This window comes from Colletes gigas, unplaced genomic scaffold, assembly GCF_013123115.1.
Source record: "Colletes gigas isolate AHSC1104 unplaced genomic scaffold, ASM1312311v1 Colletes_gigas_Sc00001, whole genome shotgun sequence".
NCBI lineage: Eukaryota > Metazoa > Arthropoda > Insecta > Hymenoptera > Colletidae > Colletes > Colletes gigas.
In genome coordinates this window covers 7,151,799-7,177,982 of record NW_025106630.1, presented here as the reverse complement: position 1 = coordinate 7,177,982, position 26,184 = coordinate 7,151,799, and the positions used below count along the sequence as shown (strand labels likewise).

At 49.3% G+C, this 26,184-nt stretch overlaps 2 protein-coding genes across 3 annotated transcripts in view; one reads left to right on the top strand and one right to left on the bottom strand.

Moving 5' to 3' along the window:
* The window catches only part of LOC122395917 (transcriptional activator cubitus interruptus-like), an 87,439-nt gene extending 72,770 nt beyond the window's left edge, over positions 1-14,669 (top strand). Inside the window, exons 2-12 of the mRNA XM_043393884.1 lie at positions 1,058-1,299; positions 2,023-2,112; positions 4,988-5,185; positions 8,769-9,037; positions 10,849-11,103; positions 11,197-11,361; positions 11,435-11,599; positions 11,675-12,097; positions 12,244-12,777; positions 12,854-13,111; positions 13,212-14,669. Of these exons, the coding sequence (XP_043249819.1) occupies positions 1,058-1,299; positions 2,023-2,112; positions 4,988-5,185; positions 8,769-9,037; positions 10,849-11,103; positions 11,197-11,361; positions 11,435-11,599; positions 11,675-12,097; positions 12,244-12,777; positions 12,854-13,111; positions 13,212-14,669 (4,057 nt within the window). The remainder of the gene's footprint in view (positions 1-1,057; positions 1,300-2,022; positions 2,113-4,987; positions 5,186-8,768; positions 9,038-10,848; positions 11,104-11,196; positions 11,362-11,434; positions 11,600-11,674; positions 12,098-12,243; positions 12,778-12,853; positions 13,112-13,211) is intronic.
* Positions 14,670-15,735: 1,066 nt separating this feature from the next.
* On the bottom strand, positions 15,736-25,049 carry LOC122395780 (cingulin-like protein 1). 2 transcript variants are annotated; one of them, XM_043393678.1, is made up of 15 exons: positions 24,926-25,049; positions 23,602-23,876; positions 23,145-23,246; positions 21,424-22,098; positions 20,968-21,352; positions 20,507-20,847; positions 20,012-20,443; positions 19,769-19,942; positions 19,498-19,710; positions 18,986-19,237; positions 18,632-18,918; positions 18,449-18,551; positions 18,200-18,394; positions 17,115-18,122; positions 15,736-16,923 (listed from the first exon to the last, which is right to left on the bottom strand). In XM_043393678.1, exons 2-15 carry the CDS (start codon positions 23,779-23,781, stop codon positions 16,828-16,830), a joined length of 4,443 nt encoding a protein of 1,480 aa, XP_043249613.1. In that variant the 5' UTR covers positions 23,782-23,876; positions 24,926-25,049; the 3' UTR covers positions 15,736-16,827. The 2 variants fall into 2 exon arrangements, with proteins under 2 accessions (XP_043249613.1, XP_043249695.1); XM_043393760.1 differs by lacking the exon at positions 23,145-23,246.
* Between the last annotated feature and the right edge of the window lie 1,135 nt (positions 25,050-26,184).

Here is a 26,184-nt window from a genome sequence, read left to right as displayed (position 1 = left end):
GAGCGAAGAGAATATCTTTGAAGGTACGGGACACGCGCCATTTCCCGATAATTCGAGCGTGGCGAATGGCCGTCAGTCAAAACGCGAACTGTTCCTGTCTCTTCCTCTGTGCCGCTCTATCTTTCGACCAACCAGACCAAAACGCGATCTTCTCAAACCCCGCTCGTATAAAACTATTTTCTACGTGCCCCATTCTGGAACCCCCTTGTCACAAAATGCCTCTGTTCTCTCGTTCCTCGATCGACGAAATATTTCCCAAGAATAGTTTATTTTATCCTTAAGAATAATTGAGTCAATAATCATTGGTAACCACAGGCGTTTGATCGAGTGTCGCGAAGCGTATGTTCAAATTGCCAGTTTCTGTGGCGCATCTCGGTCCAAGAGTCTCGTAAAAAGAAGAACGTTCGATCTGCTTTCGAGAAAAAACTCGTCCAAGAAGGAAGCTCGCTATTGGTAGGAGACACCTGTTCCATCGTGAACGAGACAAAAATAGAGTCTTTGACGAAGAGACGCGCGCCATTTGTCGCGGCTTTGAGCGTGTCGCACTTTCATTCGTCAAACGAGCATTCGTTTCTTTGCATTGTCCTTTCGAGATGATTAATCTGCTATTCGAATCCTGTCCCCTTTCCGCGAAACGTTCCACGCTTTTTTAAACGTTCTAAGCAGCATACATATATTCAAGTTGACGGATGCTGTGGCGATTCTGTTGTCTCGGAAATCTTTGAATATGTACCACCTATAACAAGGATGGAAGGTTAGGTGTTATTAAATTTAAATATTCTCTCGATGGAGATTATCCCTTCCGAGCCCTTGATTTAAGGAGGCCATTAATTCTCCCCAAAAGAAAGACTGCGCCAGAACCCTTTTTATTCGTAACAGTTGCAAGTAACGCGTATCGCAGGATTTCAGAAGCAAAACTAGGTCCGTCAGAAACGAATAAACCCCTAGTGAGACCTAGGAACAGTGCTTCGTGGTTTTCGAATCGGTTTACGATAATTTTAATCCGTCGAATTGTTGAAAAAAAGGAAGGGGGATTAATGGTTAGGGTTTGTTTCAGATTGCCAAGCAGTACGACTGCGATCGGCAGTGCAGCCACCGGCGGCGGTGGCGGAGCGAGCGGCGGCGGAGGCGGAGGCGGCGGGGCTGCTGGGAACGGGACTTCCGGCGGTGATTTTCTCCGCAGAAGTCACCCCCTCTCGGAACATACGGCCCTGCGTCCCGCCTACCGGCTCAACTACATGGACCACCTTTACCACCAGCTTCAGGCCTCCACGCACAGTCCCAACGCCTCGTTACACGGTAATTACCCTGGCTTGTACCTGCCCCGAGATAATTAGAACGATAGCGGCCTGGGACGTCGCCTAATTTCAACGACGTCGCCCGGAGACCTCCAAGTTTATTCGCGTCTCAAAGGATCGACTAGACATCGATGTTCTACGAAGATTTCGCAAAGTTACGCGTAGCAAAGAACAGTGTTTTATTTCATCGAATAACAATGTCCGCAATGAAATAGGAAATTTGCATTCGCCAACCCTCGTGGATCCGTTTCTCAACGCGCAACGAGAGCTTACGATATCAGTTCCTCGTATCGTCGTTGTCTGTCCTTTGATAAATTTAATAAAGGAAGCATCGGTAGAACACTCTGTCTATTGTTCCCCTCGAACATCGAGAAGCTCGGTGAAAAGGACCCGCATTTCCGCCGGAAGGAACTCTTTGAGAATCGAGGTCTTTGAATGCGATCCATTGGACGCTGTGTACGACACACGATACAAGCTTCCTACTCGACAAGTTCCAAACTTTTCAACAGATGTAATTACATTTGACACGGTTAAATTACATGTAATTATATACTTTTTGCACGCTTCAAAGGTGTGCAATTACGATGACAGTTACACGATAATTACCGTGCGATTGCATATAATCTTGTGGCAAATGTAATCGGATCACATTTTGCCTAACCCTGATTTTCATCGAGCGAACATTTTTTTATGTTAATCGTCGTTTCTTTGGGTGTGTTTCTAGGACTGGGTGGTTTGGGGCCCGAGTACCTTCTACACGCCGCGGGACCAGCAAGTACTCTCGCATCCACGGAATTCCCCTTCTCCATTGACGGTGAGCTGCAGTTTTCTTTCTGCCTCGAAAGATCTATTTCCAATCGAATCGTTAGCTAAATACGGGGGTAGTAAGTCCAGCCTTGTGCAGCATCGAAATTAGTTAATACCAGATTGTTGCACGTCCGTCCGTTTCGACGAACGAAATCGGCGATTCTTTCGATCGGACGATCGAGGACGACAAGTGAATCTAATGAAAGATCCTGATGCACGTTACGTGCGGCTAGCCGTAGGTGTAGTAGCACTAGCAGCAGGTAGGAGATCGACCGGTTAAGAGGCCGAGAGGCTAAAAGACGACTGAAAGGGTAAACGGGGCCTCGTTAGTCGCCACCACCGCATAATTGAATCGACTCGGAGCGACACGACCTCATTAACACCTTAGCGCCTACCCTACAGGTTGTCTCACGTTTCTTCTTCTTCTTACTTCTTCTCCTCCTGTACCTCTGCTTCTTCGTGTCAGTCTTCGGTTCCTGTTTTCGTGCTATGTTCTGGACGTTCGATCGAATTACGCGTCGAAGTCGATCGATAAATCGCAGCTCGTTACAAGGCCCCAGGAGAGCTCAAAGAATATTTAAGAACTGGGAAGAAGCAACTTGGTTCTAACGCTATTGCTCTCTCCAAATGGACAATTTAAAAAAAGTTCCACTACGAATGAACTCCCTCCGGAAGATATCGATCAAATGTTTCGTCACGATCTATCGAGGTTGATTTAAATCGAAGAGCTTGCAAATTCCTCGTGATTCTACCGATGAGATTCCTCTGTGAGTCTGAAAGGAGGCGTTAAAAATGGTCGCGGATCGGTCGTTTGAGGCGACCTGTAGCACGGTAGCATGCGCCGAGTAGCGTCGAATGAGCCGCGCCGATCGGAGTGGCCGATTGCACCAATTTACATGTCTCAATCCCATGTTAGCCCCGCGAGGAGCACGGGGTACAGGGGGATTGGAACGTACGGAGCGTGTAGAGTCCAGAGGGTCGTGGGTCACGAGGACGTTCGGGACGAGGCGAGAGGGGCCCCTGAGAATCGTTCGCATATTCATTAAAGAGGCTCCTTCGACGAGCAGACCAACCCTCCGCATCCAACAGATAAGGAGATCGATTCGCTTTGCCTCGGGGGGAAAAATGCATCGAGAAATCACGCCGAACCGGATAGCGAAACCGTTGCGTGAGCCCCGAAGCGCGTTAAACGATCGCTCGAGAACAGAAACTCGTACGTCCGTTCGAGAGAAATATTTCATCCTCGATCGTTAAATGAAATACAAAAATAAACCGGGGAAAAATATTTAAACATCGAAGATGCGGATCTTGGGAGCTACGAAACGTTTAAAAAATGTAGACGTTCATTCCCTTGCGACGGACTCGCTCGGTTTCCCCGAAAGGATACAAAGTTCGCAGAAACCGCAGACGAGCGGTTCCGTGAAATTGCACAAGAACGCGACTAGCGTAACAAGATCGAGAACCCCGAAAGTGGCGCGCGAGGAAGAAGCGAGAAGTCGGGTGGGATCGGAACGACCTCGATCCCGACCACGAGAACCCATCGAGGAACCTTAAACGGTCCAGCTCATGCGGAAAAACCGCATGGCAGCCGTTTTCCGTCTCTCTCGCGCGTCTGTTCGCTCGTTGACCACCGTAAATTTGATCAGTGCTCGAATTAATAACCGGCAAAGGGGATAAAGGAGCGCGTTCGCGAGAGGCGAGACGGAGACGAGAAAGAAGCGAGGGCCCCGACCGCGAGTAATTCTATACCCGTTGTGCGCGAACGAGCGATCAACCGAGTGGAAACCGAGGAGAAAGAGCTGGTTCGAGCCTCCTCGTGGCTCTCTGTATCGCGTTGCCCGTGTGAGACGACACGAGGAGATAGAGGAGCCCGAGGAATAGCGAGGGAGTTGAAACAGAGAACGGGGCCCGACCACGAGAAACCAGAAGGGTACCAGGGACTCTCGATCTAAATACGAACGGAATCTTTCTATTAAAATAGACATATTTATCAACTATAATCGTACGAGTCCTCCACAAAATTGTAACATTACTTAGAAAAAACTGATCAAAAATGGAGAAATTTCGATCGTGGAAGGTGGCGGAACGAAGTGGGAGGCGAAGAAGCCGGGGAACCGCCAGCATATAACCAGCGATGGTTCGTACAAGCGAGCCGCCACCGCGAGCTTAAGAAAGTGGTTTGTATATTACGTCGTTGGGCTGCGGTTGCAGGCAAATCGCCGCTAAAACGCTCTGGCCGCAGAATCGGCCTTCTCCCTCGCTTCTCTGTCCTCTTTTCCCCGCCTTCCCCGGTCAGTTCTGGATGTCTACCTGGTTACGAGCATGCTCCGAAAGGTGAAACATTAAAATCTTCGTCGGCCGTGTAGGAATATTCTCCGATAGAACGGGGTGCAAGAATTCGTAGCGCTTAATCGAACCGGTACCGTCGATGGTCGACGATCGTGTAGCTGCTCGATATTAGCCTCTTTGCACGAGCTACATCCTAAAAATTAGTTCCGTTTAGAAATATAATCTATGGAATCGCAATTATGCGACTCTTGGAGTTCCCGGGCTCAATGAGACCTTAATGCCCGGACAGGCAATGACTCTCGAAGAGTCGTTCACCTGAACGCGAAACGTCCACGACTGGTTTCCTATGGATTCGTGATAAATGAATCGAGTGACCTATCGACAGACGATTGGTAGATTGTGTATTTATATAGGGCATCCCACGCGACTAAGGAAAGGCAGATGATGGATGAAATAGTGCGCAATCTGGATCTAATTTTATGCTTCCTTAATTGCATCCTTCTTCTTGATAGAACTCTGTAATGTTCACAGGCGTCGTTCGCCAGATTACCAATGTTTGATATAAATTGAAAATTGAACGGCGTAATTTTCAGTGTCCGCGTCGTCGAGGCTAGGAAGCCCAAGGGCGTCGACGATCAGAGCAAGCCGGAAACGGGCACTGAGCAGTTCCCCGTACTCGGATCGCTTCGACATCGACAGCATGATCAGATTCAGCCCAAACAGTCTGGCCTCGATCGTGAATGGATCGCGGAGCAGCAGCGCGAGTGGCAGTTACGGTCATCTTTCCGCCGGTAAGCAACCATTTATGTATCATTATTGCCGCACCGGCTGCCCTGTCAAACTCATTGAATTATTCCCCCTGGACGAGATTTACTGCGTAATTAATTAAACGCTGACTGAAGAGAGAAGAAGAAGTCCCCGGGATTGGTTGACGTTCGATCGGAAACCCCGTGCAATTTTTATAATTGGCCGGAGTCGATCGTTCGGGCTCGATTACTCATTTCTCGGTTGTAAATTTAGGCGCGTCGAGTCCACGCGGAGCACCTGTGCCGCGTAATTATTCCTTCCCCTCCCATTCGAAGTCATGAGAGAGACGTTACGAGCGATTTACACCGAGAATAAATATCACGGTAAATCGCGATGGCCGGGGAACGTGCAATTAAGAGATCACCCGCGCACGATACCCTCCGAAAATGTAAGTCACCGGGTGTTTACCGGGGGTACGGGCGCATTTTCACCGGGTGGCGAGCGGTGATTGATTGCTCGTAATCACCGACGCCGTCCCGTAAGCTCGTCACTGTCGGCGAGGTGGGGGCGGAAATCGGACCTCGGCGCAACTATAAACGTTTCGCGCGGGATACGCGATACGTGAATTATACGCGTGTAATTACACGTGTACCCGGGCAGAAGTTGTTAATGCCACCAACGCGTAACAACCATATTTCCCGAGTTATTGCCGCTACCACGGCAAAGAATAAACGAGGATCGTAAACACTCCGGCGTTTACATACAGGGATGTAAATTAGCTATTCGTGGTCGTGGATTAAAAACTGCTGGCCGAGAAAGATTTCCAAGTATCGACTACGGTATATTTCTAGAAAATGAATATTTTATTCTACGTCTATCGGGCAGCGTTCATTTTTGCCAACAAAATTACATTTTGCTCTGGAAACATAGACGAAATCTACGAAAGCGAATTTCAGGCGTTTTACAACTTGACGACCGACGACCTAACGATCTCGTTAAGTATCGAGCCTGGTCTCGGATCGAACCATGCTCGCAGCGATTTTGCATAATTCCCTTTAATATTATCAACACAGGCGGCCCCAATCGTATATCATTTCACCGTCCATGGAACATCTTTAACATTGGTCGTAAAATGTCCGCGGTATCGGAGGCGTCGTGGTTTCTCAGGAAAACCGGGTTTCCGAGATCGAAATTACCATAATTACACGGACCTATACGAAAGGAATAAAGTCATTGGCGGTGAGCGTTAACGCGGGAGCCTCGTCCTCGTAAGGATCAGGTCCTGACGTTTAAGGGCGTGCAAGAAGGGGCCTTGGGCCCCGGGGAGTGCCGGAAGGGGCCAGCGGGGGAGCGGACCGTCGAATTAAGGTGCCGGTGCGCATGAAGCCATTATAAGAGCCGGCTGCAGCACGAATCGCGGTGCGTCCCACAAATCGGCCAGACCTCCTTGCTCGCGAGTTAAGAGCAGCCGGTAATTTGCGATTAAATGAAGTAATTAACGGATTAAAATTCAAGCGACGCGACGCGGCGCGATCGCCGATCGTTTGTCGGCTCGGCGTCCCACGATACCCCCGCTGGACGTTGTCGCTCGTTATTTGCCTCCCGCGTGTGGACGACGTCGCCAGCCGTCCTCCCTCTTCTCGCATCGGGACGTCGCCAGTGATGGAATTCCAACCACCCTCGAACTCCATTTACTCCAACGAAACCAAAAATCAATCGAGAAACATAAGAACCCCGCCGGTCCACGCGATTTATTATATTTTTGCACGGATTAAGCGATTATCATTCCGAGCGCGAGGAGGTACAATCCGATAGCGCAAAATGATAGTCCTTTTAAATAAAATCTCGTAGGCGTACGCTTCGAGCATTCCTCGGTTTATATTCATTCGAATCGCGACGAGCGATCGACGAGCCGTGAGAAATACTACCTGACGCGTGTTTTATAGTCGCGACCGGTAAAATGGGATTTCTTCGCCGTTCCGTACGCGGGACGAGCAAAGAATGGGACGTAAAGTTTACGGTCGCGACGATCGGAAGGAATCGCCCCTCGAATCCCGAAAACCAGTAGCGTGGTTTTCGACGCTCGAGGAATCTGTAAAATCTATCGACCATTTGTTGTTTCTTTAAATTTCCTATTTGAAGTTAAACTTAAAAATATTTGAACGAAGACGCTTTAATCGAACGGCCTGTACATTTGTGGGACACGGTTCGCGCAACGTTCATCAGGACGTGGATAATAGACAGTTTCGAAACGAGACACTCTGCGCTGTTAATCGCTAAGCATCCGTGGGCACGCAACGTGCTCGCTTTTATGAACCACCGCCTAGAACGTGGACTCGCATGGGCGTGACCGGTCGCCTAAGTAAGTACTTTGACGCACGTACGTGATGGCACCCTGAATGGAGCTTGATTGCATCGACCATAGAACCTTCCTAGACTACTAAACATCGGCGCGATTTAGAATGGGAAACACTACGGCCTAGGATAGTTCACCGGTAGCCGTGGAAATCCTGTGTTGGATCGTTCGAGCGAGATCGGTAGCAAGCTGTTCGACGACTGCTTTCTCAAATGGACGTGTTTCGATGTTTCGAGGAAATGGATCGAAGGGAGGGGACAAATTTGATCGAATTAAATCACCGACAGCCGATTTATCGCTTTGGACAATTATACGTTAATTTACATTCGATTGCATTACACGTTCCTAATCGAATCGATGGATACTGGAGGTTTCGAAACGAGCATGTCGCTCGCAATAACGCACGAATGCACGGAATAAATAGAAATAGGAATAAGAGAGATAAAGTCGCATATTTTGCGTAGAAGTACGCGGGCGTCGACGGAACTGCAATATTATCGCGGCTAATTTATAGACCAGCGATAGGAGCAGCGTCGGTAGAGACTTCAATTAGAAGGAAGCGTGATTCGAAAGCCCGTCACGTATCGTACCGACAAGACCATATCGAACCCGTGATTAATTTAGCCACGGCAATTTATCGAACAAACTATTCGCTCTGGCTGCGCCGAGTATTAATATTTTATCGCGTAACGAGCCACCGTTGTTAAACTGCAAGTTAACTCGGTACGATTACATCGAACCGCGAGCACCAGCGATTTATAGTATCGAAATTACCTATCTGGGAATGGAAGTTGAACGCGCGTACGGAAACCGCAACGCATTGCGCGTACTTGATTTAAATAATAATCGGTCGAGTCGCGCGCGACGTTCCCCTCCGGTGTTTATAAACGTCTTTTTTTAAGTAGGATCGTTTATCCAGTCGTTTATCGCGTCGGTCTCCCGACGAAGGGAACACGACACAGTCACGGCCTACACGATCGCTATAGCTTTATGGTTTCGTAAGAGGGACCAGAGGGACTTTACCATTGAAATGCAAGCTTAGCCTACGTGCCGGAAGTCCGGCGTGCCGTGCTCCGACTGTCAAGAGAATGGACGCGGTCCGATTTCGATCTCTATCGATTATCCGCGCGTATCGCCACCCCCGCCTCCGTCCGTGTTAACTATTAAACGCCATGCAATGGCCGACGTTTACCGCGCGTTCGACAACCGTGCCCCAACCGTCAAACTGTTCTCTCATGGTGAATTTCATGTACGTTTGCTTTTCGTTTTAGCAATGAGTCCGACTCTGGGAATGCACCCGGGAATGGCGCCGCACTTGCAACAGCTACAGGCCCATCTCCTGAGGAGCGCAGCTGCAGCGGCGCTTCTCCCCCATACTCATCCCTTGCAGCCCCACGCACCTCCACCCCCGCCGCCTCACCCGCACCACCATGCCCACGGGTTATCGCCCCATTCGCAATTGTACCCCGGTGTGCCGCCTCATTCCACGGCCTCGGCGACTCTTGGACCCCATGGCGCAGGACTGCCGCCAAAATCGGAGGTGGGTAAACCAAATCGACCATCTTTCATCCGTGAATATCCGAGTAAAAATTCTTATCCGAGTAAAAATTGAACGTCATCGATCGATGTTGAGCAAGGCTATCGAAGCGAACGGTATCGTTGACTGGCGTAATTAGCGGCCACGGTTGGGTGCGTCGACGATTATGTAAAGGCACGGTGGATCTTCGTCCGGTATGATCGCAGGATGCATCGCGTATACAGGTGCCTCTCGAATTGTTATCGCCAGTCCGGGCGGCGATGTATGCTCGGTAGCTCGTCATCGATTCATCGAGAATAAATAATCGCGTTCCAGCAGCCTCTCTCGTCCTCTCCCCCTACGGTTCGCCGGTTTGTCAGCCTCATCCGCAACGCAGCGCGCGAGCGACGGAGAAAACTGTAGAAAGAGAAAACGGTTGGGTCAGCCTCGCATGGTCCTCGGGTTACAAGCAATCTCGCGCACATTATTCCGCCAGATTCCACCCCCATCCCTGGCCACCTGACCAGCGTCTTTTATCTTTTTCGGGCGTTCCGCTCTTTCTTCTCCGCGCTGCTGTGCTCCTTTTCCCCCGTGGACGTCACTCTTAATCGTATTCTCCCTGTTTCGCTGTCTCCGCCTCGCCTCTCCGCGGTTTTCTCTCTTTCTTTCGCTCTCTCGCGTACACAGACAGGGGACGCTGTCCCCCCGGTGCGTTTCTCCGGGCTGCTCTGATTTATTTGCATCCGCGGCGGCGTTTTCATTTTCTTCTCCGCGACACGGCTCGCCGTGTGTCCGCACGCTGTAAAGTTCCCCGGTGCCTGATTGCATCGGCTTGCATTTCGCTCGTTGCGCTCTCGCGGTTGTCGTCGTGCCTCGATGCCGATTCGCGTTTCCGTGTGCACCGTTGCACCGTGCTCGCTCGTTCCCACCGGTGATCGATGGATTTATAGGGTCGTCGTAATCGAGAGGTACCCCCGAAGAACGGACTAGACTCGGTTCGGTTCCGTTCGGTTCGAGTTTCGAACCAATAACGCTCCTATCGTTGCGATCGGTTGCTCAACGTTTATTAATTCCATCGAAACCAGTTTTAGAACGTCAGCTTTCGGCAAAAAGAGTTTCGCGACAACTCGAGCGCCGCAATCTTCCGACAATTCCACCTTTCGTATCTCTCTTCGAACTGTTGTGATAACCGTCTGAAGTGCTCGTAGAAAAATTATTCGCGCGTTGCATTTAAAAGAAGAAGGTTTATAGTTACCTGGCTCGTTCATGTCGTTTTTAACGATACAGTTACGACGCGTGTCTCGTCGATCGTTTCGAGCGTCTGCTCGAAGAGTCCGCGCCAAATACGTTCGAAATAACAAGCGCAACGATACCGTTCTGCTGCGTGTTCCTCGTTTGTGAAGACACGCCACCCGCGGTCTCCGTTTCGCCCTTACGCAGACGAGAATATTCCAAGTTATGTCTATATCGGCTCACGGACTCGCCGGTGAACGGTTTACGACGGGCCTGTACGATCGATCGAATCGGTACACCCTATACGGTACGCGATAATTGCAAGATCGCGTGCTGATCGTGTGTCACGACGCGCGATTCGCTCTCGCGCACGAGCGGCGTGTTTGTTTTAGAAAATCGCTGGCCCCGGTGTCAAAGATCGCCGATACTGTTCTCTGAATTCCGAATGCCGATTAAATTAATGCGCCGGAACGATACCGGATGCTATCGGCCCGTGTAACTCTGTTGCTACCTGATCGACGCGCTATAATTTTCCAATTACCTCCGACTAAACGAGACGTATTAATTGGAAATTCAACGATTTGGTGTTTCTGTTCGAGCAGAGCGCAGAATCGTGCAGAAAAGCGTCGGAGTCGTCGACCAGGTCGGTGACGGCGGAGGCGGACACCTCCTCGAGGAGAGCCTCGACGAAGGTAAAAAGAGAACCGGCAACCACGACCACGAATGCTACGACAACCACCGCGCCACCGACTCATCCTCAGGGGCTAAGTCCCAGCGAGGATCTTCGGGACGAACCTGGCGATTTCATCGAGACAAATTGCCATTGGAGGGACTGTGGCCTCGAATTTCCAACCCAGGTACATTTCAAAGTCTAATCGTTGCTGTTAATATTGTCAACCTTCGAGAAAAGATTCGTTTTCCTGAATACCTTCTGTTCCTTCCCGCTTTAGGACGATCTCGTGAAACATATCAACAACGATCACATCCACGCGAACAAGAAAAGTTTCGTTTGCGGCTGGGAGGAATGCTCGAGGGAGGAAAAACCGTTCAAGGCCCAGTACATGTTGGTGGTGCACATGAGAAGGCACACTGGCGAAAAACCTCACAAGTGTACCGTGAGTACATCGTCTTTCGAACGAAAATCCCGCGACGATTTCGACTAACGCGCGCTCCGACTCTCGATTGCAGTTCGAGGGCTGTTTCAAGGCGTACTCGCGGCTGGAGAACCTCAAGACGCACCTCAGGTCTCACACGGGCGAGAAACCGTACACGTGCGAATATCCGGGGTGCAGCAAGGCGTTCAGCAACGCCAGCGATCGCGCGAAGCATCAAAATAGAACTCATTCCAACGAGGTGAGTGGTCCGACCGCGAAGAAAACGAACGCCAATCGAGAAAGAACGTAACGTTTGATCCGATAAATCTTCCAGAAACCCTACGTTTGCAAGGCGCCGGGCTGCACCAAGAGGTACACCGATCCCTCGTCGTTGAGGAAACACGTGAAAACCGTGCACGGGGCGGAGTTCTACGCCAACAAGAAGCACAAAGGCGGTGGCGGAGATGGCGGAGGAAGCGACGAAGCTGGCGCGGGCGGTAACAGTCCTAGCAGAAGCGAGGACCTCCATCCAAAGACGCCTAGCCTGTCGAGTCCTAGTGTGAAGTCCGAGAGCGAGGCTAACAGTCCACCTAGCATGATGCAACAGCAAGGAAGTCCTCTGGTCGGTGGCTGCAACGACGAGGTGGCGGGTGTCAGTGCGTTGACCAGCGAAGGCGTCTCGCTCACGGAGGAACCTTGGAACGAGGAACCCGACGACCTGGATATTGCCGATCTGCCGGTTGCTCTTCGTGCTATGGTGAGTCTCAAACTGTCTACAAACTGTTTATTTCCTCAACTTCCGAATAAATTGTTCAGTTCCACGGCGAAAAGTTCTGACGCGCGTTAGTCAAAGCGGTTAATTTGAACTCACGGACTATAACGCGACCGATCGTCTGCCCTTAGGTCGGTGGAATGGAGTCGCAGCAGCAGCAACAGGCTCCGGCACCCGCCTCGAGGAACCGTCTGAAAGGAAGATTGCACGCCAAGGGCATGTCAAGCCTGTCCGTGGTGCCCGGAATGAGGGGAACGCGTGGCGTGGGTCCTCAGGGTAACATCGGCGATCTGAACAGAAGGATCACTGACCTGAAAATGGAAGGCGGAGGTCCTGCCCGGCAGACCAGTTTGGCCGACCTCCAGTTGAGGCTGCAACCTTTGAACGAGCCGAGAAGGGACAGCAACAGCACAGTGAGCACTTATTACGGCAGCATGAAGTCCACGGACTTTTGCAGCAGAAGAAGCAGCCAAGCCAGTGGCGTCAACGCCGTCAGAATTGGCCACGCCGGTCCCGGAAGCTTCTACGATCCGATCAGTCCGGGCACGTCTAGAAGAAGCAGTCAACTGAGTACCACTTCCGGCAGAATGAATCCACCGAGTCACCTCCAAGGGCCCTTCTTGACGAGCAACCTTGTCGTTCAAACGCAGAACATGTCCCTGCAAGTAAGTTCGCAACATCTTAAGAACGTACGGATCTGAAATCCTCCGTTCGGTCGTTAAGATGATCTACTTCTCTCAGGGCATTCAGGGAGCACCGGGAGATTGGAACGGTTCGAACGGCCATTGTACGCAACCATCCGGTGATCGTCGTATGTCCGAACCAACCAGAGGCCAACAAACTCAAAGAAACTCCCCCCTCGTACCACCCAGGCCCAGGTCCGTTCAACTTCCGGAGCACCATCCTAACCAGGAAGTTATTTTGGACGAAGTCGGAGAAGGTGAAATGGTAGAGAACAAGCTGGTCATTCCGGACGAGATGATGCAATATCTGAATCAGGTGTGTTTCTTCGAGCAAATTCGTTACACCGGTTGGAGTAATATCGCAGCGAAGGCGGTTGAAACAATAATCGAAATGCATCGTTTGTTGTTTGTTTCAGGTTCAGGCAGGTGGAAGCCAGATCAGTTATCGCAACAGCCCCTTACCGCTCTGCCAATCCCCGATATGCAGCAATCCTCTGCACTGTCAACGCCAGATGCAACCCACCTGTAACTATAGTCCGACTCACCAACAGAACTGTTATCCCCAACAATCGCTCAGCCAACCTCCTTGCACAAACTATCAGAATTCCTCTCCGTCTCCTTACAGCCAATGTCCGAGTTCCCGGTCCGCTCAGCCCAATCCACAATACTGCCCTCCGCCCAACTATCCCTCGCAACCCAACAGCGGTCAAGTCCTTAGCCCTGCAGCAGGCCAAGTGATGTCGCCTGGATCTCATTACGCCCCCAGTCACATCAGCGATCAACCTCTAACGTCCCCCGCGGCTGGGGCCTTGGCGCCTCAACACGCTCCCCAAAATCTTCCTCAAAATTCTGCTCAATTGACCAGGAACTGTCCCCAGACTCACATGCATCACGGTTACTATCCCGGTTACGGTTGTCAGGGACAGATGAACGCGAACTGTACCGGAAATCCGAACGGTCACGCGAACCACCACACGAATCTTAGCTGCCTCCCAGCTAGCCACCCCGCGATGACCCAGCAGCAATGCAGCCAACCGCACGCGGCTGCCAATTGCCCTCAGTTGTCCCCGCACTGTACCCAGCCACCCGTTATACCCAATCAAACCATCGGGCATCCTAATTCCCAGTGCGGTCAGACGGGCAACCAGTGCGCCAGGCCAATGGTCACCCCCAACGGTCAGGTGTCGAACTTCCATTCTGGTCAGCAGACCACGGTGACGAACCATTGTCCCCAGTTGTCGCCCCACTGTTCCCAATTGACCATGAACAACCAGACCAAGCCGATGACCAACATGACCGGTCTCCAAGTCTGTCAGCAACAGCCCCTCTCTCCTTGTCTCCAAATGACGAACTGTACACATTCGAACGGCGGGCATCGACCAGCCGTGGACAATGCTCTGTCCAAGAGAACGTCTCCCCAGTTGTGCACCGTGCAGCAAACCAACTGCAGAGTGCAGCACCAACAGCATACCTGCACGCACAACTGTCAAGGTCGGAACAATCCCCCGAGCCATCAACAGTACAGTTGCAGCTGCCAATGGAATTACGGTAGCGATCAATGTTATCACGAGCAACACGGAGCCTCCATGCCCGAAATTCAGTGTCGGGACATCAGTCAATCCCAGCAGGGGTCTCCGATGAAGCCGCCGCAAGGGATGAGGCAGGATTCGTACAGACGGACGCTAGAATACGTGCAACAGTGTCGAAATTGGTCGGGCAATGCCCACACGCACGAGACGAATGTCTCTAGTTCCACCCACCCCATGTCGCTGCCGCAGCCATTGCCGTCGAGCGCGAACATGGTGGTGAACGACATGACCTCGTCTCTCAGCTCGTTGCTCGAGGAGAACAGATACTTGCAGATGATTCAGTGAAAGCATATACGTATGTATAAATATTTTTCTACCAGGATTTTGCGCGAGCAGAAGGAATCGAAACGACGGACAAGCAACGGAAACGGTTTGTCGTGGAACTGTTCGGACATTTGTATTTTTTATAAAACGAGAGAGGTCTTTTTGTAGAAACAGATGTTATTTTGTATTGTACCGTTAAGGGCCTATGGTAGCCGATACTTAAATTAATTTAGCGAAAAATTTTAGACTGTGACCTCACACGGATGACATTCTCGGTGATTAAGTAATCGTAATCGAAGTGATACGTATTGTATGAAAGAGTTCAAATGTGTTATCGACGTTGATATTGTTTATAAAAGTCTAATATCTTGTACAAAAGTTACGAAACATCGAGGTGCCTTAACGAAGAGCTAGACACACGCGGAATAATTTATTTTTGGAAAATTGTATTTAAAGGGGAGCGATCGAAATCGATATGCTAAATTTATATAATATATATTGAATTCGCGGAAGAAATGCAGAATCTATGCTGCGTCAAGATTATTATTAAAACGGAATCTTTCGTCCGTCGCTATAACGCGCACAAGACAAGAATAATATTTTTCCAGAAACCGCTATATAGATCAATGGTTGGATAACTGATATCTTCTATATTCTCGTAACGAGGTTTATCCGATTAAAATAAGACCAAACACGGTATAGTTTGCATCAGTGGAAATTATGTATGGAGATCTATATCAGTGGAGATATATATATATCTGTCTTGCAGTTATCCAAACATTGCTGTATATTTTTCGAAAAAGTCCGTCTACTCGTGGATAGATTTTTGTATCGTATTTTTGTACGACCAGTCCTTCTTTTCAAGCGTGCCAACACAGTACTTCTCGTGTCATCGTAAGTTTGTCATTTTTATTAGCGTAACGACGAACGGTGCACAACGTGTACTGTGATACAAAGTAGGTAACACCGTTATAAAATAGTTTTCTTTTATGGTACGAACTATTACGAACGAGATTAACCGATCGAAAGATTACGTAAAAAGAAAGGCCAATACTAGGATATAAGGTCTGTAGATAAAAACTTAATGTAATAAATAATTAGGAGTTACGGACAGCGTGCATGGTAAAGTTAGAGAATCATTTTGCGAGGGTGCTTAGCGTGCGTGTGTGTTCGTAGAATCGAGTATCTTTAATACGAATCTTTACGAAAAAAAACGTAAGATAGTTGCAAACTTGCGTGATTCGTTCGGTTTAACCGGTCGAAAAGCGATCCAAGAGTCTCTTTTTTTTTCTAAATATTCGTCGAGTGCCTTTCGAAATCGTCGTTGGACGATGATGAGCGTGCAGGGGGAGTCGAGAACTTAGCGTACCTATAGCTGTTTTTGTTACACAAACGACTTTGTTCATCCACGGATCAGTCCACGGTAACGAAGTCCGAGGAGTCTTGTGAATAGTATACATATCTATGATATACATATAGTGATAGTAAACTCACTGCGCATACGAGTGTGTGGGCGGGAAGACGCGTGGCGAGAAAGTTTTACATCCTGAGAACTGTTAATTATTTTAAAATAAATCATATCGATCCCATCAACACAAATACTCCCGTCGGTATTCGCTTTTATCCGCACCATTTCCAATTTCTAACGAGATCTACGTATCCTGTACTGATTCTTTATTTATACAGCAAAATTAGTAGGTACAATCGTAGAAGGTACAAAACCGGAACGGATTCGTGAGTCGATCACATTTACTTCCGCAGTTAGGAACAATAAGAAATTGCTTACACCGATACAAATACGATAGCACATCGATATTAAAAATATCATAAAAAGTGTTTAGTAAAAAGTTCGGGGCGTTGAATCGACGAAACGGTTTGCATAGTCTTTCTTACAATTACGAAACGAAGCACATCAAATAAAATAGTTCGATAAACGAAAACAACGGTTCAATCGATTAAAAAAAAAAAGAAAGGTAAAGATTCGTTACCGTTTCGATTAATGATTTTCGACGACGAGTCCAAATATTTTCACTCGTCGCGATTATATAATGTTTATAACAAGAGTCGACACATTTGATGCGCCAATGCACGGTCAGCGTCCGATATACACATGTTTCCGCCTTCGACGAAAATAAACGTCGAGCAATGTTTTCTTCGTACAACGAAACTCGTGGGCATTTCAAGGTGCATTATCCGGCGATGATTCGTTGCAGCCGCCGCTCGAGACGGGTGTATTGGAATTTTCGGTACCTTCGGCGACCGGTGATTCAGGTACCTAAATTATAAAACAGTTAACAAACGCTTTGTTTGATTTACAAACACGTAACGTCTATTTAAAGCTGTCGGTATACAACCACGAGATTTTACAGGTATTCCTTTCTAGTTTATCAGCGGTTGAAGAAATATACAAACTTATTATATAGCAAAAGGCACAGCAAGCTATACAAAACAATAGGAAAATTTTACCTGGCGAGGTAGATCCGTTAAATTCGTCTGCAATCTCCGACTAGGTAGAACGTCTGGCATGGGAGGGGGTACCGGCGGTTCTCCATAGGCCTCGTGAAGTTCCTCGAGTCTAGTGCTAAGCACGGAGCCCCTTCTGCTGGTCGCGTTCATTTTGTTCATCAGCCACTTGGCTTGTTCCTCCAGTCTCCTCAATCTGTCTTCCCTAGCGGCCAAAGCCTCTTCCGGCGTTCTAGTCTTGACTTTGTTCTCTTCTTGTTTGGAGGATCCCACTTCCGAGCTCTCCGTCTTTCCAGTCTCACCTAGGGACGACGCGGAGAACTCTTTGACCGTTTCCAAGCTCGAGGACGAGTCGATGGAGACGCTGTCAGAGTCGACGACGCCTTCCGTCGACCTGGTGCCGCGTTTCTCGAGACCTCTCGATTCCGTTTCTTGACTCGCGTTCGATTCGAAACGTTCTTCCGTGAGCGGCGCGCCGAAAACTGGAGCAAAACATCGATTAGACGGGCCATCGATCGTGGTGTCGGTAAACTGGACGTTTTTCACGATCGTGGGCGTCACAACGGGCATAGGAAAGGGCCCGATAGAGAAAACAGGCAGCGTGCTGACTATGCTAGTTACGGTAGGTGCGTGAGACTCGGTCAAATTGGTGGATTTTTCGATGTTTGTTTTCTCACCCTCCGGATCCGTGGTTTTCTGACAGTTTTCATTTATGCCCGATGGCAGGTCGAAGTCTTGTACGGAGATCTCAGGCACTATAGAATCGTTTGTTATTAATGGGTCCCCGTCGCACGGTGCTTCGTTGCATTCGAGATTCGAATCTATCGTATGGAAACTTTCTAAGAACGACGAGTCATCGTTTGCTACGTTCTCTGCGACGTCCACTTGTACGATCGGACTCGCGAAGGTCGTTGAACCTGGTTCGTTGATCGCTATAAGGTTTTGGATCACGTTCGTCAGAGCTTGATCCAGGGGATCGAGCGATTCTTGCGAACCTTCCGACACCGATTGCTGTAAACATAAAGCAACGAATGTTTAATAAATCTTTCCATATGTTCTAAATCTAATAATAATGGTCGTCGACTAACCGGTGCTTCTGTCGCGATTACGGATACCACGTTCAACGTCTCGTTCGAGGCTTCGGTCTCGTCCAGTTCAGTTTCCGTTTCCGGGGTGGACGTTCGTTGCTCCAGCGTCGCCGAGGAACCTGTTTTCGGCTCCGACAGCTCGGTGTCGGTCGGTTGTTCCGATTCCGTATCCGGCGATGGTGCTCGGGGGCTCTCCTAAAAATTGATCGTTTTTAAAACGCGTCGACGGAATTGAAAATGATGTCCAACCTTTCGCGGTTTCCTGCGTGGGCCTAGTCTGAGCCTTCCTTCGACCGCGTCGTCCTCTTCGTCCGTGTCGTCTCCTCGCTCGTCGCTGAATCCACTCTCGGCGCTACAGAAAAATGTATCGGGTGATATCGATATCGTACAGCCTAGAAATTTAGAAATCGATATTTTTCAGGCATCGCTCACCTGTTGTTGAAGGAATCGTGAACAGCCAGAGCTTTCCTCGCGGCAAACTCTCGTCGCAAGCATCTCCATTCCAACTCGGTGTTGGTGTTCTTCTGCCTGGCCGACTCCCACTTCTCGCGACAGTATTCCAACTCCTGCTTCAGCTCCTGAAGCATCTTCCGTTTCTCCTGCAGCTCGTATCGCAGGATCTTCTCGTGGGTGTGCAGTTGCTGGTGTTGAGCCTGCATCCGATCCACGATGGTCCAAGTTTTGCTCAGCTCCGCCGACACAGCCGACAGCCTCTTTTCCTGTCGTAACAACGCGTCAAATTCGTCGCTCGGAAATACTCGACAGAAGCATTTCAGTGTTTCTCACCTGTTCGCCGAGCTTGCTCTCCAAGTGAGTGTTCAGCTGTTTCATCCGGTTCATCTCCTTCTCCAAGTGTTTCTTTTCCAGGATCAGCTCCTTCAGACGAATGTACGTTTTACTGACGGATATTACGAGCCTTGGACCGGCCGGAGTGTCCACGGATTTGTAACAACTGTTTGGATCCGCAGCTGATGCTGCTGCAGCGGACGGGCTGCCCTCCGCGTGGCAGCTCAATAATTCCAAGAGAACGCGCCACACCTGAATCAAAATTTTTCTATTTATTTGCTGTAATCGCCTAGTACAGATCGACCACGTTGTCCACACGATGTTTACGTTACGCTCTTCCGCTCATTTCCCACTCTCACGTGCACCTTGTCTCGTCTGATTCGTCTAAGATCGCGTCAATTATTCTTACTTCCGTCGCTGCTGTTGTCTCGATTATTCGCGGGCTTAATACGAACGCGGTACAATATCTCAATCCTGTACTATACGATAATAAGTTTTCTAAAGTCGTTCACCTTGGGCAGATTATGAGCTATGTCTTCTTGTTGCAGATCGTCCTCCTTTTTCTCCGCCTCGACGTCGGTTTCGCCGCTGTTCTCCCCGTCAGCACGTTTCTGAGTACCTTTGCTACCCTCGACCTGCTCCACCAAGTCGAGAAGAAGTTTCGGGAGGGCTGCAGCTTCGGTGCTCTCTTCTCTCGCTATGTCACTTATTAGATCGTGATTCTCCTAACGAACATCAACGAAATCAATCGACGGATTGTTATTTCTCTAAGTTCGACGGTACCTGGAGCAGCTGAGTCAGTCGATCGAGGTCCATGTCGGCGGAGGAAGCACCCAGCAGCATCTGGGTGAACAATCCATTGATGAGCGACATTTGATTCTGAAGATCCCTGCAGTCCGCCTTGGTAAGTCCCAGCTGCGACTCCAAATTCGATATCTCGGTATCTTGGACATCGATCTGTACACAGTGGGGGGAATAAAAGTTTCAGAATGCAGGTTCGATCGCAACGGGGCTGCGTTGAAATACCTTCTCGTCAGCCTTTTTCAGGTCCTCCTCCAAGCACTCGGACTTTTCCAAGGTATGATCCAATCTCTCTTTCACGTCCACGAGTTCCCTGATCGCCGCGTCTTTCAACTCGGTCAGCACTTTCAGCCTCTCGTTGTAGAGACTCTTCAGGCTATTGATGTTCTCCAGCTGACGTTCGCACTCCAGAGCTACGTCGTCCTTCAAATCCAGGAAACTTCTGTCCCCCAATCGGACCAGAATCTGCGCTAGATGGTCCTTGAGCTCGTTGGCACGACGTTCCCTCGCGTAAACTGATTCCCGCGTCTTATTCGTAACCTCCGCCAAACATCTAATGCGATAGCGATGCTGATCCGGCTCGGTTTCCAGGTGATAACGCAAGTTGTCCAGTTTCTCCATTTGGAAGCGGATGTCGTTCCTAAGTTCGTCCGAGACCTAGAAACATTCGCGCGATAGTCAACGATAGCTGTGTTCTATTTTTTTCGACTAAATCCATACCTTTAAGACGCTGGTCAAACGTTGGGCTTCCACGCGTTTCGTTTCCAGTTCGTGTTCGTCCGGCTTCGAATCCTTCGTTCTAGTTCTCGTTAAGTTTCCATCCGCTTCGCCGGTTTCCTGTTGAGCACGAGGATCGTTCTGAGCGGATCTCACGAGATCCAACACCCTCGATGTTTCCGAGTGGGCCTCCTTCTCTGCGTCCAGTTCGCGCCTGAGTCGCTCCATTTCCGACGAAACGGCCGTGATTGCTCGTTGTCTGGCCTCCCTCTTCAGAGTCAATTCCTTTTTAAAGTCCTCTATGTTGGTCGTGCGATCGGTCGCTAGGCTGCCTTCTGGATCGTCTGTCGAATCGATCGAACCTTTAGAGTATCGTTAAAATATCTTCGGTGCTCGGAAACCTTGGAATACTTTACTCTAGAATCCGCAGAAAAAGTAATAATAATCGAATAGAACAGACGTACCAACGTCTTCGTCGTCGTCGTCGTTTTTCCTTTCAGTCTTGATAGTCTCCTTCAGTCTTTGAATCTCGTCCAAAGCTTCCTCGAGAGCTTTTATTTGTTTCTTCTTGTCCGAGACCTCCTCGGACAACTGCGCCTTCAATTTCAAAGTTTTCTGATTCTCTATGCTCTTAATTTGCTCCTTTTCCAGCAACGACATTTGTAGATCCTGCTCCAGACTGACGATCCTGGCTTCGGCGGTGTCTTTCTGCGCGTTGAAGGCGTCGATTTCCTTCAACAGCCTGTCGGTCTCCTGCGTGGCGACGTCGAGCTTCCTCGAGAGCTCGTCGTACTCTCGTTTACGCTCCTGCAGACTCGATTCCACTTCCTCGTGACGCGCCTTCGATGCCTAGAAACAATTATCCGGTTTACCGAACGTACACGCGCAATTTTCTATTCGAAGATACGATTACGACGCACCTCGTAGCTTTCCGTGAGGTTCTGCACCGTGGCCTTCTGCTCCGCCAGCTCGCTGGTCAGTCTTTCGTTCGCGTATCGAATCTCTGATCGTTCAGCCTTTAATCTCTCAATTTCCTCCGACAACGTGATTACCTCCTGGTTACCGGTGCTTTTCGTCCTGTCTGGCTCGTCCTCGATCCTAGATTTCACCCTGTCAGACTTTTCTAAATGCAAATTCACCGTCTCGTCGCTCGCTGTATGTACTCGGCGAACGGACGTTCTCCAAGCCTCGTCGTTCGTCGTTTCCAGCCGACTTTTCGATTCCCGTTCAGGTACGTCGTTTAGAACTCTGTCGGGAGAGTTCTTCGCCAGCTGCTCCAATCTCTCAATTTTCGATCGGAGCTTCTCGTCCCTCGGCTCCTCGTCGTCCAGGTCCTGCTCGATCGTCAGTCTTCTCCTCCGAGCCTCGTCCGACGAAGCATCTCGTTTCTTCAGCTGTCTCTCCTTCCTGAGCTCGATGTACAGCTCCTCCAGGTGCGCCAGGGTGGCCGTGTGAGCCGAAGCTAGCTGCTGGTTGGCCACGGCGAGCTGCGTGATCGCTCTCGAAAGCTCCATGGCTTCTTGGTGTTGATGAGAGAACGAAGGGCTGTGCCCCTCGGCTGTCTGCCAATCTGTCATCTGCGCCGCGTACGTCAACTGCAATATAAATAAATGGACTAATTTCAGAGATGCTGATCGAACCGGCTGATCGACGATCGGAATTCTGGATCAAGGAATGGGTACGTGGACCGTTGCTCTTTTTGCATTCCACGGCGAACGGGCTGCTTCTAATTTGTCGCGATGGTTTTCACGCTAGAAAACTACGGTTCGTTTAGCTAAACGACGATAGTATTAGGCTGATTAGGTAAACTAAATTTCTCGTCTGTTGCAGTATTTACGATCATAACGCGAGCTAGATACGAAATCTCTGGAATCTAGGAAGCTTGCAGCTGATCTCTCGTTCCTTTTGAAAATTATCTTACTCCATCTTCCTATCTTCCTTCCAGATCTCGACTCCATAGACATTGTTTACGAACACGATAGATCGCTCGATTCTAGCAATAATCATTAAATCGAAATAATCGTTGCATTCGAAAAATCACTTACACCGAAAGCGTACGGAATTCCAAGTAACTTTCCCACCAAGCAGTGCTTTGTATTATTTCTTCGAGTCGTCTCGAAGTAACTGGTATCCCCGAAGGATTCGAGCTTCGCGGATCCATGCACGCGGACGCGAGGGAATTGGTTCTCGAGCGATCGATCGGAAAGCTCGATCCACGTCGAATGATCCGCGGGAACGCACTGGCAGAACTCGAGAGCGTGTTCACCGAAGGCACTCGACACACGGTGGCACGTGATCGCGGATCGATGCCTGCTAACTCGTCGTTTACGTGACCGTGACTCAGCGTGTTCTCCCGAAATCACGAAGCGTCGTGGAGCTTGTTGGAGTGCAGCCAGCGGGCCGCGTCGTCTTTTCCGCGCGGAACAAAAGACCGCTTTCCGCTCGGAAAATTTCTGCGCGCCGCCGTCGCCGTTTCTCGACAAAAGCCCGCGGTGTTTTCCGAACGTTTCGATTAAAATTAGACGTCTTCCGGGGAACCGGATGCGCGGTTTCGTTTTAGCGCCCCCAGCATTCGGGATGCTGTAAACCACGCCGGAAGCGAGCTCGAAACTTCCACGGAACAAAGAAAAGCGTCGCTTACCAAAGTCTGCCGACGAGACGGTGGCAAATTCGACAAACTCGGCACCGATGGTCTCTGACTCCAGCATTCTTCGTCCCTGAAGGTCGCGTAAGGACTCGGACCCTGCAAACGTTCGTTCCGACGGAATTGAACGGAAGTCTCGAAGTCTTTGTGCAGGGTGTTCCGGAAGGGGATCGAAAAACGTTTCCAGCGGCGTTCGACGGGTCGCTTCGAACCAGGAAAATCACGCTATCGATCTATTTCTATTCGTTACCGATATAAACGTTGCTTGGTCTCGAGTACGTGGGTCCAGACAAGTTACGATGGACGTTTTTGGTTCGCAATAACCCGTCGAACGTGCTCGATTTGCTCGTTATATCGAGGAACACCCCGTGTATGCAGCTTAAAATGTTTTCCCGCGACTAGTTGGTTGTTCGAGTCGGTCCCAAAACCAATAAATATTCGTTTTAAATTTAACCTGCGATCGAGGTTCTTCACCCACGTCGAACGCGCTGGCCCTCGTCCTTTGTCGTATATTTTCGTTCGTGTATTCCGGACAGCAGGATTCCTCTGTCCCGTAGATAAATGTTTCCTCGCTCCGCGGTCTCAAAGGTGCCGATGGAGGAGGCGCGACGTTACTACTGCCAGCCGCACCCATACTGTACTTACTCCACTTCAACTACTAATTTCCCCGTGAAATTCGTCTTTTCGGACAGTTTGATCGCCCAGCCTTCGAACGAGCCGATAAATTGTCTGAAACGGTAACGAGAATAATTTGCAACCTCATTCGACTTCTCGAACTATCGTGTTCCAAAATCAGTGTTTGCCATTGACCCGGGTAGACACTCGACATTATTTTACCGATATAAATAAATCTGTAAATTAATCTCCTTGATCTACGGTATTACAATTAGCTTCAAAGATAAAGAGAGAAAAAGAGAGAGAGAGAGGGATTGCGAGTTGGCAGCGGAGAAAAAACTCGGACCAGGTCAGGCTGTATTTTTAGAAGATAGATCGATCTAGATCCTTTATTTTAAAATCTACGTTAGTCGACGTTGCAAAAAAAAAAAAGAGAGAAAAGAAATTGAAAATGAACAACGTAGAATTTTCGACGGAGATTTCTGGCGTATCGTTTCTAAAATTTCAATGTCCGTGCCACTTGGGAAGATCAAAGACTCTTCTTTACGGGTGTAAATCCTCGAAGAAGCTTTACGAGTCGCGTGCTACGAGGAGACGCTGCAGCACGCGGCTCGATGTAAATACGCTTAAATATAACTCGATCTGCGATCGAAAACGGCCGCGCATTTCAAGCTCGGACGAACGAAAACAAAGAGCCCGCGGGAACGAACTCGCGGCGCAGAATGCGCCGGGAAAAGAAAACGAGAGGAAGAGAGTTTCGTGGAAATTCTATCGAGGAAACTAACAGCGACACACGGACGGAGTATTCGTCGTAGATGCAACCTCGGTTTATCGAAACGAAACAACCACGAACACGCATCCCGGTGCCATAAATACGTCATAAATAGTGGCGCACCGAGCGCTTTGGCACGCGGTCCAAATTTAGATTCATAAGAGCAGCCCGATAAGTCCCACCGAATGGAACGGAATAATTCCATGCGCGAATCGCGTAATCGTCCAACGGACGCCACGTCGATGAACAAGTTGCACGAGATTCGATGGAAGTTCGGAAAACTCGCGGATATCCAAGGCGGCGGCGGCGTCGTGGAGGATCGATAGGAAAAGCAGCGGTTTCCGGCGAAGGTGTCGCGATCGTTTCGGTGTTTATCGTTGCGGCTACTCACCGACGGTGGTCATCCGAATCGACGGATGTTCGCAGGGCACGATTTACTTAGGGTCAACGGCGACGCTTGACTACCGTCGCCGCTTGCGGCCAGCGACTCACTTCTCTAAAAATACCATTTCGAAAGACCGCGAGCGCGAGGACGGCGAAGCCTTCGCTCGGAAGATCTCGCGCCGGCGCGATCGCCATTTCCGTCCGACTTCCCGCGATCTAGGAAGTCGATTCCCTCCCTCGATCACCCTTCAACAAGAATTTCCGCGATATCCACTAGGTGTCCCTAGTAAACCAGGTCTACCTTAGGTTTCGAGAAACACGAATTTTTCGTCAGGTAAAAGATCCGAATGCTTGGACAGATCTCAGTGCTTTTGAGAACGGATCGTTTCAGGAGGACCCTCCCCCCTTTGTAAAATATTTAACGATCGGTGGTCATCGATAAATTTCGCGGTATCGTAAATTCAAGCTTCGCGACGATTGAACGAAGACAGGTCTGAACGAACGACGTAGCCACGAAAACGCAAGCAACCTAACAATAGCGCCGCTCGTATTCTATATTTAGTCAGTTTTTCGAACTGTTAGGCGAAGCGGTACACGTGCTCGAGGACAGAAACGATTCGACTTCCTGTTCTTTCCTGTCACCATAGCGCCTTGCTTGTCTTCGAATCGTTCAAACACAAATTCGTTCGAGTCCCGTCAGGCCTGTTCCAACCACCGTCTCGATCGTCGACGTTTCGATTTCACGATCGAGAAATCTCGAACGCTCTTATCGCAACGAGAGTTTTGCGCAGCTTTTGTCGTTTCCTTGCATTCGTGGACGCTTTGTTTTAAAAATAATTCAAGGAACGACGCAGGTACCACGCTGCAAAATGCACTGCCCGCGCGCGTACCAATATTTATTATTACGCGAAACGAGACGCCGCTTCAAGGCTGCTTTTCTGCTCGGAAGAGATGCTCTGAAATACATTTATTTGAGACCAGATACGATCCAGAAACCAGTTGCAATAACAGCAATAACGCGTCTTTATTGTATCAAACTTGTAAACACATATTTTTATGGAAGCAACGATCATAAGTATTGATCGGAAAGGACAACATTTTCAGTATCTTCTACATTCATGAAGACAAATCAAAGGTTCTACCTTCACATAGTAAATATAACAAATTCAATGATACGAAGAAAGAAACATAACTTCTATCGTGATTATCACGACGATCGAAATTCCTATTATTTATAGTTACTTTTCGCCTTCACCATCTTTTATT

Excerpts from the sequence above, each read along its gene's own strand:
- LOC122395780 (XM_043393678.1), bottom strand. The coding sequence starts at position 23,781 with ATGGGTGCGGCTGGCAGTAGTAACGTCGCGCCTCCTCCATCGGCACCT. Across the intron at positions 21,353-21,423 it reads ACCTCACGGAAAGCTACGAG|GCATCGAAGGCGCGTCACGA; the intron begins GTGCGTCGTAAT and ends AATTGTTTCTAG. Across the intron at positions 19,943-20,011 it reads TGAAAAAGGCTGACGAGAAG|ATCGATGTCCAAGATACCGA; the intron begins GTATTTCAACGC and ends CACTGTGTACAG.